Source organism: Staurois parvus, unplaced genomic scaffold, assembly GCF_062004578.1.
Source record: "Staurois parvus isolate SC_StPar_1 unplaced genomic scaffold, SC_StPar_1.0 ptg000544l, whole genome shotgun sequence".
Taxonomy (NCBI): Eukaryota; Metazoa; Chordata; class Amphibia; order Anura; family Ranidae; genus Staurois; species Staurois parvus.
This window is the reverse complement of record NW_028318340.1, coordinates 4464380-4478276: the sequence shown is the minus strand read 5'-3', so window position 1 is coordinate 4478276 and position 13897 is coordinate 4464380. Positions and strand designations below refer to the sequence as shown.

Below are 13897 nucleotides of genomic sequence, written 5' to 3'. Positions count from 1 at the left end.
CACTGTAAGGGGGATTCTTCTAAATAGCCACCAATGTAATAGGCATTCTTCCCACTGCCCATCAATGCATTGGTTTTAGCAAGGAATCCCTATGACCTGGAAATTATTTAAAAGGTAAAATGTTGCATTAGTTAATAAGATGAAGACAGGTAGGCGGTTTCTCTGCCAGGCTGGACTCTATGGGAGAGATTTACTAAACAGGAATGTGAAAAATCTGGTGTAGCTCTACACAGAGACCAGTCAGCTTCCAGGTTTTATTGTAAAAGCCTAATTGAACAGGCTGAAGATAGAAGATGATTGGCAAACATGTACAGCTGCACTGGTTTCTGAGTGCACCAGTTTTAGTAAATCTACCCCTAAGGGCTCGTTCACACTTGGCTGTTTTGCCAACGCTTGCCAAACGCCCCTATAGCGTTTGGCAAGCGTTGGTCCGGCGTTTGCTGAGCGTCTTTAACGCTCGGCAAACGCCGCATGCGCGGTTTAGCGGCGGTTGCTAGGCGTTTGCCGAGCGTTAATAACGCCCCACAAACGCCTATAATGCAGTTTGAGTGGTGTTACCGCTCCGCAAACGCCCCGCAACCGCGTCGCAACCGCACCGCAAACGCCGGCCGGGCGTTTGCGGAGCGGCACCATAGACGAGAATAGGAGGCTTCAAAGCCTCCTGACTCGTCCAGAGGCGTCCGTTTTGCCGCGACGCAACGCGACGCGACGCAAACGCTCCCGTTAGAACAGCACCATGTGCTGTAATGTGCAGAGTTGGCAGAGGCGTTTGGGAAGCGGTAAAAACGCTTCCCAAACGCCTCTCTGCCGCCTGCACACAAGGTTAGTGTGAACGTAGCCTAAGGCTGGCCATACACTGTACAATTTTCTGTCCAATTTCTGCCCAAATTCCTTTAGATTTACCTTCAACTATGTAGTGCCTAATTGGATACAATTGAAAGTGTTGTTAGGTTTGACCTCCTATTATATGGTTTTTGGTAAATCTAAACCAAAATCTCAAGAAAATTGGATAATCTATGGCCAGCCTTAGGGTTCTCAGCACCTCACATATCAGGGCAAAAAAACAAACAAAAAGCTTATTCTTGCAAACATGAACCCAGGAAAAGAGAAATACTGTTTCTTATGTATACATTCAACAACCAGAGCATAGGAATCTTCCTGCTAGCGAGCAGAAGTAATCCAGCACCTGGGGTTAGTTTTTACTGTTTAAGGGATTTTTTAATTCTACTGCACTGATATTTTGGGAATATACTGTTTCTTATGTATTTGGGTGACTAGAAGCCTCTCCAGACATAGTTTTAGCAAAGCGAGAGGTAAAATTTCTATTATGAATTTATTTCTTTCTGTTATCCCATTGGGAGGTTTTTTGCTCTCTTCCTTTCCCTGTAAAGTCCGTATAAGGAACGGAAGGCACAAACAGCAATAACAATATTGTCAGAAGATCGAACCCTTCCTTACTCCACTAAAAATGTGTTTCTGATTGCTTCACTCTTGGACAGATTTCCTGTCACTTTTTCCAGATTTTCCTGTCACTTTAAAGAAACCCTGTCACCAGACCATTAATTTTAATAAAAATCTTCATGTAAGGTTATATGTAAATCTAGGGAATTTTAGACATGTTCTTTAGCTGTAAATCCCCTTGTGTAGACATCCAGAAGCCCTGAGAATGCTGTTGGGGCAGGGGCGGACTGACCATATGGAAACTCGGGCATTGCCAGAGGGCCCAGGGTCAGTAGGGGGCCCCATGAGATGCCCCTGGTACCTTTTTCATAGGCTTTTTTGAGTTTGGGCAAGGACACAGGGGCCCCATGATCCCCTATTGCCCAGGGGCCCCATGAGTTGTCAGTCCGCCCCTGTGTTGGGGACCGCCATTATGCATGCAATGTTAGCAGCCATAGCAGACAGCAGACACAGAGCTAATATTCTATTGTATTCCCCTTTGCTCCTCCCCTGGCAGCTACATAAACGTTTATGTACAGAGATGAGAGGAGGAGTGAAGAATTCTTCTAGCAAGTTCAAAAGCATGTTGCAAGTGAAAATAAAATCATTTTATGGTGGGAAAAACACTGCAAAAAAGCATTTCATACTTCATCATACTTTGATTTTTTTTGTGGCTTTACCTGCAATTGTTTAAAGTATAACTAAAGACAAAACCATTTTTTTTAAGTTTTGGATGGAGTGGAAAGAGATTAGAACCCATGTCAGGTTTTCATTGCCGTCTGTGTTCCCTTCAGGGAGATTCACCCTGTTCTGATTACCCTTATCATCGAAAATCACAAATTTTGGGTTGTCCCTAGAGAAGTAATAGAGGGTAAATCTTCCAATGGGGGCACTAGTTCTGGTTACCTGGGGGGGCCCAAGGGATTCCCTTAATTTGCAGGAATTCCCCCTCACTTCCTGTTTTGGCTATGGGGATTGTAACAAGGGCAAGCAGACACAGGTAGTAATAATAACCTAGAGCTTCTAACTCTTCCCTTCTTTACTGAAAAAATAGGAGTTTTAGCTTCCCTGTAATTTTCTTTATCTTCAAGCACAGTACAGGACACCAGCCTTGTATTCATAGACCATGGTTTATATGTGGCAGGGGCAGACTGACAACTCATGGGGCCCCCGGGCAATAGGGGATTCAGTCTGTATCAGGTGGACATTTCAACAAGAGGAGGATCAGAGAAGTCAGGATCAAACAGCCTTTTTACTCAATGCAGAGGATTGGTTCCACAATCACAATCCTCTGCATTGTGTAAAAAGGCTGTTTGATCCTGACTTCTCTGATCCTCCTCTTGTTGAAATGTCCACCTGATACAGACTGAATCCGTAGTCACATTCACATGCTCAGTTTGGTGTATAATGCTAGAGAGGGTTTTTTTTCTTGGGAGGGTGCATGTGATCAGCACAAGGTCAATCAGCACTGTCCAGACAGAGATCAGGGGTTTCACATCCTCCTAGAACAGAAAGAAAACTCCTCCTACAAGCTTTAACCAGTGCTCTGCTGAAGTCACAAGACTGCTCTAACTGCTGATGAGAAAAGGTATGTAGCAGTTTATATTTACTAAAATAATTGCATTTCCATGTTGTGTATACTGTGGGAGACCACATATAGTGAATGCAGGGTCCTGGGTTTATTAACATTTTCATTTATAATTCTTAATTTAATTTATTTAAAATTTTCATTTTATTTATTTAAAAGTTAAAGAACCTGAAAACACTTGGATAACAGCTTGAAGCACCTTGCAGTTAAAGCTCGCATCAGACGAGGCCTGAACATTTGGAGAAAGCATAAACAGAGTACCATGTTGCGGCCTTTCAGATTTGGGATGCAGGTGCTTGATTCTGAAAAGCCAAAGAGACACCAACAGCCCTAGAGGAATGAGTTCTGTTGGGGAAGGGAGGAACCCTTTCCTTAACTGCATATGCCTGGGAAACAAATTGTCTGATCTACAGTTGCAAGAAAAAGTATGTGAACCCCTTGGGATTACGCACAAAGTTGAGATCCCAAGGTGACACTGGAAGTTGAATTGTGGATTTATATAAGCAACTACCCTTAGAAACATCTCAATTAGGGTTGCGAGACGAGGTTCCTGGAAGAGACTGGATAAAGCAGAAACCTGTTCCTTGAGGGTACACAGGGCCAGAAGCTGGTCAAGACCAGACTGAAGAAAGGCCAAAATATGACTGATAGAGTATTCCCCAGGGTTCAGCTGTCTGTATTCACACCATGCAAAGAAAGCTTTCCATGTGTGATGGTAAATCTTGCGGGAGTTAGATTTTTCTTGCTCTGAGCAACTTGGGAATAACAGAATCAGAAATACCTCTTTTCTTTAGGACTTGGGTTTCAACAGTCGTGCTGTTAAAACCAGTGACTGAAAAGCAAGATAGAACCAGTAAGTCAGATCTGTTTGGAAGAGACTTATCAGGAGTTTCAGTATGTTTGTGTACCATGTCCTTCTGGGCCAATTTGGTGCAAAAAGTATCACCAGGACCCTTTTTGCCTTTATCTTGCACAGCAGTCAAGGGATGATCTTTATCAGAGAGAAGGCATAAATCAGTTTGAATTGATCAACATGAATTTGTTCAGCTTGTTGTTAAATATGAAAGCTTAGATGTCAATATTTGGTTTTCCTCATCTTTGACTGAGATTATAAAATATATTGTGGTCAGAGACCACTCTCCCAGGCCAATGTGATGGCAATTTAGGAAGTTGATTACATCCCAGGGATGTAAACAACCAGCCAAGAGAGCTGGATTAGCAGACTTTTTACTTAGGGCAGCTTGACTTCTGTTGCCCCGCTGAAGGTTTATGTAGGTGACTGCACCCTGATTGGATGATCTTGCACAATTGAGGTCCAGTGTTGTAGAGATAATCTGATGGCTCTCACTTTCAGAATGCTGATAGGGAGTCTTGATTCAACTAGGCACCAGGTGCCCTGGACAGTTATAGAGTTCTAAGCTCCCCTCAGCTTATAAGGCTGGTATCTATTGTTACAACCTTCCAGAACACCTGAAGGAATGATTTCCCTATTGCAAGGCAGAAGTGGAGAGCTATTATGCCACGGAGAGCTTTGTGTGATGGATAGAAGCAGTGTACAATCCAGGGAGTGGATTTACTTGTTCCATGACTTGAGTATGATGGATTGAGGAGGTCTGCAGTAAAACTAGGCAAAGGGAACTACCTTGGAGAAAGCTACCATTAAGCCCATGCAGAAGCAAATTGAGAGGTGGCATTTTTAGCTGAGGGTCCACATGTGGGACCTTGGGAAGCTTTCTCCTTCCCCTGAAGGAGGAAGATTCTGGCTTGGGATATGCCAACTACTCCTGATGGTGTGGGGGGCTGGAGAGCAGACATTATAAAGTTGATTACCCAGCCAAAAGTTTGAAGCAACTGAATCATCCTCTGGATGTTGGCAGACAAGGTTGTCGCTGAGAAGTCCTTTGGCAAAAGGCTGTCTAGGTAATCTGTGACGTGTGACATGAATTCCCTAGGTCCACAGAAGAGCTAAAGGTGGGGCAAGCATTTTTGTGAACACTCAGAGTGCAGATGTGCTGAGGAGAGTCTGAATAGAAATACTACAGATTGGACACTTTGGTCTCTAACAGAAAAATGCAGAAAGTGTTGATGTGAGGGGAAGATGGGGATGTAAATATAGGCATGTCTACTGATGCCAGAAATTCTATTTATCTGACAAAAGCAATAACAGATCTCGGTGATTAAATCTTACATTTTAGTATACAAAGAAATCTGTTCTGAGATGTTAAGTTGAACATTGGGCAGATGCCCTGATTTGGTTTTGGAACTGTGAATAGGTTTGCAAAGAATACTTGAAACCGTTCTTCTAATGGAACTGGTACAACCACTCCCTTTGCCTGCAGTTGGTGTATGTTGGTTATTAAAGCGTATTATTTCAATATTTCTGGCCTACTCCTATTAATCTGAAGGATCTTGAAATTTGTAAACTTACTGTGTGAAGACTTCCACATTTAATTCCTGAAATTCTGTGACATGTATTCACTATGCCCTGTTGATTGAAGCAACTGTGTCACAGTATTCACAAACCTGCCTTCTGAACTGCAGAGGTGCTGACAGGAGGAGTTTTTGGAGGAAGAGTCAGTACAGGTATCACGTTTTGCAGGTAGCAAGGTACCATGGGACATGTAGTCCTTAGAAATTGAAAGTGAACAGCTGAGAAAAAAAGCTGCAAAGATTCTATTACAATGTTCATGTTATAAAAATGAATGTGTATACTGCGACCAAAGATTTCCTTTAAATCCGCTTCTTTTGTTCTGAAGTTGGTAGATTGCGAAGGTAAAATGTGAGGAGGAGACAGAAATATAAACTTTATTTTGGACCCCTTTGAAATGACAGAATGGATACAGAGGACTGGGACATTCAGATCCATATGGGTGCAATCACCAGCAGACGTTCTCCACTCTGAGGAGCTGGAGGCCCCTTTATTGTGAGAAGTACTTCTGGGTAAGCATGATGGGCTTTGAAATCCAGTCCTGATACCCATCCCTGATCTCCTTTTAGCTGAGAGTGGGAAGGAGGTGTTGACACTCCAGGCTCTGCTAGAATAGAGTAATAATCAAGAGGGACGTAAGCTGTTTGCAGACAATTCACGTCCTGTATGCCAGATCTGACTGGGTAGGGATCTGCAGCAGTTTTCTATATTGAGAACCGCTACTTTTCCTTTGGTAATTAAAAGTAGAACTTGTGCCAGTTTGTATTTCACTCTGAAATAAAACCTGGCATGAGTGGTGCAGATAGAACTTAAACAGGCCTATTTGCTTAGTTAATGTGACGCATGCCACAAATGCCAGTTTCCTGTGTCGTTGCAATGGCACAGACGTCCTTAAAGAATTGAGTTCTGTCATTTCAAAGCCATTGTTTCTAATTTTTAGGGCCTCTTTAATGACCGGCATAGTACCACTGGATTGGCCAATGTGGTGCCAATATTTAAAAAGGGGTCAAAATCTTTACCAAGTAATTATAGACCTGTTAGTTTAACATCTAAAGTTGGGAAGATACTGGAGAGTTTAGTAAAACACCACATAGATGAGTTCTTGCTGCTGGAAAAAATATTTTAAGCAACAGACAGCATGGATTCATGAAAGACAGAAGTTGTCAAACAAATCTGTTTTCTTTTTATGAGATGAGCAAAACCTTGGACAGAGGGGTGGCGATGGACGTGTTATACTTGGATTTTTAAAAATGTTTGACAGTTCACCAAACATGGCTAATGTGTAAAGTCTAACAGGTTGGAAAAATCCGTATGTAAATGGATAGAAAACTGGCTAAAAGATAGTATTCAGAGAGTAGTGATTAATGATTCATACTCTGAAGTATCTAGGGTTGTCAGTGGTGTACCCCAAGGTTCAGTGTTGGGACCCTTACTTTTTAATATATTTATAAACGATATAGGGTCTGAGATTAAAAATCCCATTTCAGTCTTTACAGATGACACCAAGCTGTGCAGTGGAATAACGTCCTTACAGGATGTCTCCAACTTACAAGCTGACCTCAATGCATTGTTTAATTGGGCAACTATGCGACAAATGAGGTTTAATGTTGATAAATGTAAGGTTATGCATTTAGGGACTAAGAATATGCATTGATCATACATACTACGGGGGTACAACTGGGGGAATCAATGGTGGAGAAGGATCTGGGGGTTCTGGTAGATCACAAGCTTAATAATGGTATGCAATGCCAAGCTGCGGTTTCTAAAGCGAGCAAAATCCTCTCTTGTAGTAAAAGAGGTATAGACTCCAGAGAGAGAGAGATATCATATTACTCCTGTACAAATCATTAGTAAGTCCTCATCTGGAATACGCAGTTCAGTTTTGGGAAACTATTCACAAATTGAACATTGGGGAACTGGAGAAAGTATAGAGAAGGGCAACCAAACTGATAAGAGGCATGGAGGAGCTCAGCTATGAGGAAAGATTAGAGGAACTGAATTTATTCTTTCTTGAGAAGAGGAGATTAAGAGGGGATATGATCAACATATATAAATACATCATTGATTCACATTCTCATTGGTGTAGGGTTATTCACCCTGAGGTCATCACAGAGGACAAGGGGGCACTCTTTACATCTGGAGAAAAAGAGGTTTGATCCACAATATAGAAAAGTTTCTTCACAGTAAGATCTGTGAACATGTGGAATAGACTCCCTCAAGAGTTGGTTCTGGCCAGCTCAGTGGATTGCTTTAAAAAAGGCCTGGATTATTTCCTAGATACAGAGAATATAACTGGATACTAACATTTATAGGTAAAGTTGATCCAGGGACTATCCGATTGCCTCTCGGGGGATCAGGTAGGACTTTTCTCCACCACAGGAGCAAATTGAATCATTTTTAATGGTTGAATTGGATGGATTTTTGTATTTTTTCAGCCAGACTAACTATGTAACTCTGTAATTAATTTCCAGGTATTAGACCTGGCTGAGTTAACAGGAAGGGCTGGGCAGAGGGGTAGGTGGAAGAGGAAGAAGGTCACCGACACTCAGATGTAGATGAATAATTAATATGCATGGTTGTGTCATCTCGAGGAAGGGGCCCCTTGGGGCCTCAGAACTTTGACTTTATTTGACCCATATGATGTTACACAAATAAACACGTGTTAATATTCATCTTCAACAGAGTGTTGGTGATCCTCTTCCTTCTTCTCTATGCTGTGGTGAGTGCAAACCAGAACTGTATAGCTTTCAGGTAGGCAGAAGAGGTGGCCGCCATATGTGCTCCAATAGGTGGGGGACGGGTGCAAAAGGGGGAGGACATACACCCCAGGGTGCTGAAGTAGTTCACAGTTCATGGGTTGACACACTTTGGAATTTTTTCCTTGGGTGCTAAAGGACCTTGTCCCAATTGTACTAACAGGCCTCTTTGTCATCTAATTCTTGCCCAAACCTCCAAACAAACAATTCAAGAACAAGCCTGAACTACTCTGAGCAGTTTTATATTTCCCAAATGCTTTAACCAATGGAGCAAGAATTATATTGTAGCAAAACATGATGGCTTCCTGGAGACAGAATAGAATCACGAGTTGCTAATAAAACCGCTAGATAATTATGACAAAAATATCATTAAAAAGGGAAGTTGGTCACAGCCTGTAGTGCTTAAAGAAGGAAAAAAAAAAGAAAACTTTCTGCAGCATTTTAAAGTTAAGGAAATAAAAATGCTTATGAAATATTATTGAAAACGGCTAAGTCAGGAAGTAATGATGCCAGAATGAAACTGAGATTTGGCGGGGCTCCACCTTTTAATTGAGGCTGAACTTGGATGATGTTTAGACATTAAAAGAGATTAAAGATGATATCGGAAACCTTTTAATTCTCTGATGTAAGCACATAATTGGAAAGAGGAATCAGTAAACCAATGTTAAAGAAAAGTTGTATTGACAGAAATATAGGGACACTGCTGACCTCTTCCTGAAAATGCTAATTGCCTGGCTGTCTATTGCTTCAATACTTTCAGTTGCTGACCTGGAACAATCTCATCGGAAATTGTAAGTTACTTACTTCTTGTGTTGCAGGGATACAGAAAATACTGGACACCAATTAGCTTTACAGCCAGGGAACTAGCATTTTCAAAATAAAGAGGTTGGTAATGGCAGCCTCTAGATTTACTTAGCACAGATTCCTCTAAGGGCCCATTTACACTAGTGGTGAACATTATGCTCTGTATAACGTGTGTCTGCAGTTGTGTGTTGTGTAGGGGAGGTGCAAAGCCACATTGCGTGGTTTATTTTTTTGATTTTATTAGCGTCACAAAATGACATTTTCATTAATTTCATAATTGAATGCACTAAATGAGCCGGAGAGGCTTTAGAGGCTTCTGACTACATCAGTATCGCCAGAATTGTTTTGCAAATGAAGAATAAGACCCGTCCTTCAGTGTTTAATGTCTTAATAAATGAAATGATTAATAATGACTTATTTACCTCTTCCCATCCAGACCATGTACATAAACGGCTGGAGAGGAAACATGCCGATGCGGGTGGACATTTCTAAACAGCCACCCGCATCAGAGACTCATGCTCGGCTCCTAGAGCGTGCACCCACAAGCCCAGTTATCCTTGTGTCCCACGGACACAGCAGATCATGTGACATGGTACAGGACAAATGTAATCGGTCCTATACCATGTGACCAACTGTGTTCAATAAGGACACAGTCTAAATATAAACAGAAGCCGCATGGTACTGTTTCTGGCTCCTTCTCCTCACACAGATCTGTCAGTGAGAGGAGAAGGAGCTGTAAACACACTACCCCCCACGTCAATGTCCCCTGATCACAATGCAGTGTCCCTGAACACCATACTGTGTGCCCTGATTACTGTCACAGCAGTGGGTCCTGATCGACATACCACTGAGTCTTGATCGCTGCTACACCAGCGGGTCTTGATCACCACCATACCAGGAAGGTCCTGATCACCACACAAGTGGATCCTGATCACTGCCACAGCAGTGGGTCCTGACCAAAGCCACACCAGCAGGTCCTGATCACCCCCCATACCAGAGGGTTCTGATCACCGCCACATCAGCAGGTTCTGATTACCACCATACCAGCAGGTTCTAATCACCGCCACATCATTGGGTCCTGATCACCACCACACCAGCATATCCTGATCATCGCCACACCAGCTGGTCCTGATCACTGCCATACCAGAAGGTTCTGATCACTGCCACATCAGCAGGTCCTGATCTCCGCCATACCAGTGGGTCCTGATCACCACTATACCAGCGGGTTCTGATCACTGCCACACCTGAGGGACCTGATCACTGCCACACCAGAGGGTCCTGATCAACGCCACACCAGCAGGTCCTGATCACCACCACACCAGCAGGTTCTGATCACCACCACACCAGTGTGTTCTGATCACCATAACAGTGGTATCTATACCTGGGTTTGTGGACTCTACAACTTTCGCACAGACTAAATGATATACACCGATCTGGATTATTTTTACCAAAAAAAAAGTAGCACAATACATTTTGGCCTAAATTTATGAAGAAAGTATATTTATTAGCAAAATTTAATAACAAAAACTAAGAAAAACATGTTTTTTTTTCAAAATATTCTTTTTTTGTTTATTTAGCAAAAAATAAAAACCCAGTGGTGATTAAATGCCACCAAAAGAAAGCTCTAATTGTGTGAAAAAAATTATACAAATTTAATTTGATACATTGTTGTTGCCTGAGAGCACTGAATGCTAAAAATTGGTCTGGACTGGAAGGGGGTGAAAGTGTCCTGACTTGAAGTGGATTAAGATTGCTCCAGTAGCTCAACTTCATTGATGCGTCAGCGGTGGATGCACAGAATGACCTTGGGTGGTTATTCATGACTGCCCAAGGTCAGTCGGCACATCAGTGACTGATTCAGACAATGTGTAATCATCAGGACAGGCACCACTCATTAAATATTGCTAAAGAGGAATTAAACTCCACAATGTAAAAAAAAAAAGCTCCCCCCCAGGAGCTGTTAGCTAATACATTCCATTTGAAACCAAATATTAGCACATTATGGCAGAATTATCTGGCAAACAATCCCCTCCAAAGTTGTGCTGCAAGTGCTGCTCACATATGCTTCCATCTTTTCCTGGTCTTCCTTCTGGGTGTAGACTATTTGGCCACTTGACTGGCTGGGCCACTATGACGTCACTCCCACGCATGTACATGGGAGTCACATCATTATGGCACAAAGCCGAGATGTAAGTCGGACAACATGCCCTGGATTAAGAAATAACAGTAAATTTGCTAAGTCTGTTTAGTGATTCGTAAATTCTAAAAATTCCTCCTGGATAGAAAGAAACAATGGGCCTCTTGGTTAAAGTATAGCTTCACCGTTCTAAGTTTGTTTTGGAAGAGACTTTTGCAGTCTTTTTAATTGGCTTTTTCTTTTTTTCTGACATTCTTTGGTTCACAGATGCTTTATACGTTGCTCTGGAAAAAAGGAATAAAACATTACTGTGCATAGGATATAAACATTCATTTCATCTCATTTATGCAGGAAAGCTTTATCTACTGTAACTGTGGCCATTTTCAAAATGACAGTTGCGTGCCAAAGAGCCATTATAAGATGAGACAGGAAAAATACAGGTTTTAGACGATCGTTTTGCTGTTGTAATAGAAAAAAAAAACCACAGACAACCAACAGCTGGCTGAAAAATATTCTACTTAAAACAATTTGCTTCACATGCAGTACATCTGGGATATTTTTATCAAAAAAGTGTCAAAGTGTAGTGAGTGCAAAGAAAAAGAAACTAATCGACAAGCAGCTAGCACAAAATGGTGAACCCACTTCATCCACAAAAACAATAATCATATACAGAAAAGTGCAGCGCTGGTGTCTAACTCATATGGTGAGAAAATGTAAGCACAAAAACATTCCTGTGTAAAACGTATAATTTACGTAATAATAAAGAAATCTAAAAAATCTAAAAAGTCCAAAAGTGAAGTGTCCAACAGTGTTATTTAACTCAATCATAACCAATGGAATGGAGTGTTAAGAGTGACAATCCTCCACCACTATGCACTCACCAGAAGCCAGAAACAAATGAGCTCTATACAGAAATCCCTCTAGAAGATGTGACCTCTCCACGGCAGGAATCGATATGTACCAGATGCAGCTGGGCTCTGTATATAATCCCTCTGAAGAGTGTGTGATTTCTCCAGTGCATGAATAAGCTAACAATCTGATGGTGGTACATCCTACAGAAAAGAGCTCACAGACCAGAGCCCAGGAAAGGTCGCATATAGTGTAGTACTTTTATTATATAAAAAAGCAGTTACGTCCACGTGAAGCACTTAAAAACAGAAACAGCCACACTTACAAATATGGCCTTCGGACCATCACATGGACTCAGTGGTGTGATGTCAGCACGTAGATGCCCTCTGATGCGTTTCGTGTACACGCACGTTCTCAAAAGGACCTGCCTTCTAGGATTGTTAGCTTATTCATGCACTGGAGAAGCCACACAATCTTCAGAGGGATTTCCATGGGATATTTTTATGCTAGTCAGCAACAAATTCTTACTGGTATTAAAGCCAACAGCCCATAAATTATAAGTTTTTTTCATTCAACCAGTAGGAGGATGTAGATGGGGGAATACGCCCGCTGAGCTGTTGTATTCGGACAGTGGGGATACTTCCCTTCTATCTGAATACTCTGTTCAGCATTGCAGGCTATAGCCTGCAGCGCTGGTTAAGCAGAGAATATCCAACAGGTTGGTTGCACAGAAGTCGATCAGTGGATTGACTTCTGTACAAACTCCCTACCCATACATGGATGAAAATTCAGCCGGTCCCTGCTGAACCGGCTGAATTTCAATCCATGTATGGTTGGCTTAAATATATGATAAAAAAAAAAAAATTACACACACACACCTCAGCATAAATGAGTACACCTGAACAGATTTGGCAGAAAACCTTTTGTTTCCTTTTCTTCTTTTAATACCAACATTTTCTATGAGACACTATACTACAAAATACTCCCACAAATCTGGGTCATTGATTGCAAACAATATTTGTTAATTTGCACGCACAAAAAAGTATTTTTCCCTACAAATTCATTCAAGACCATGTTGCAAAAATGAATACACCCAAAAGTCTTCGGTGCAAAGCTAAAATTTAGACAACAAAATATTAATTAACAAACTCAACTACAGGTGAGTCTAATTATTCATTAAACAGGTGTCCAGCAGACAGTTGATTGTAAAAGGGCATTACTTAACAAAAGAAAACCCCTCCCATTTCACATTGTTAGCAATGGCACCACATAGAAGAGAAATGTCACAAGGCCTGAGAAAGAAAATAATTTCTTTACACAAGAAAGGTGAAGGCTACAAGAAGATCAACAAAGATTTACTTATCAGTAAGAATACTGTAGCAAAAGTGATACAAACATTTAACAAAGATGGAACTGCAATCATCTCACAGAGACGTCCAGGCCATCCATGGAAGTTAACACCTTCACAAGAGTATCTTCTGATGAGAAGGGTTGAAGAAAATTGCCATGCAAGTTCACTGCAGTTAGCTAAAGTAGAAAGCCAAACTTGGATTATTGTTTCCTGTGGCACAATATGGCATACACTTCAGAGGAATGGCATGCATGGGTGTTGTACACGAAGGAAGCCTCTCCTAAAGCCCATGCACAAAAAAGCCCACCTAGAATTTGCCAGGCCTATGCTGAAAAAGAAGAAGACTACTGGGACTCTGTACTCTGAAGAGGTGAGACCAAGATAAATGTTTTTGGAACTGATGGCTTCAAAACTATATGGCGTTGAAAAGGTGAGGAGTACAATGAAAAATGCATGGTGCCTACAGTGATACATGGTGGTGGCAGTGTCCTTCTGTGGGGCTGCACGAGTGCTGCCGGTGTTGGGAAGCTGCATTTCATTGATG

The 13897-nt window shown here is 41.7% G+C and overlaps 1 protein-coding gene across 1 annotated transcript in view; it reads right to left on the bottom strand.

The window, feature by feature from the left end:
• Positions 1–10495: 10495 nt before the first annotated feature.
• CCDC169 (coiled-coil domain containing 169) overlaps positions 10496–13897 on the bottom strand; it is a 69577-nt gene continuing 66175 nt past the window's right edge. Inside the window, exon 8 of the mRNA XM_089690853.1 lies at positions 10496–11437. Within this exon, the coding sequence (XP_089546979.1) occupies positions 11335–11437 (103 nt within the window). The 3' untranslated portion in view covers positions 10496–11334. The remainder of the gene's footprint in view (positions 11438–13897) is intronic.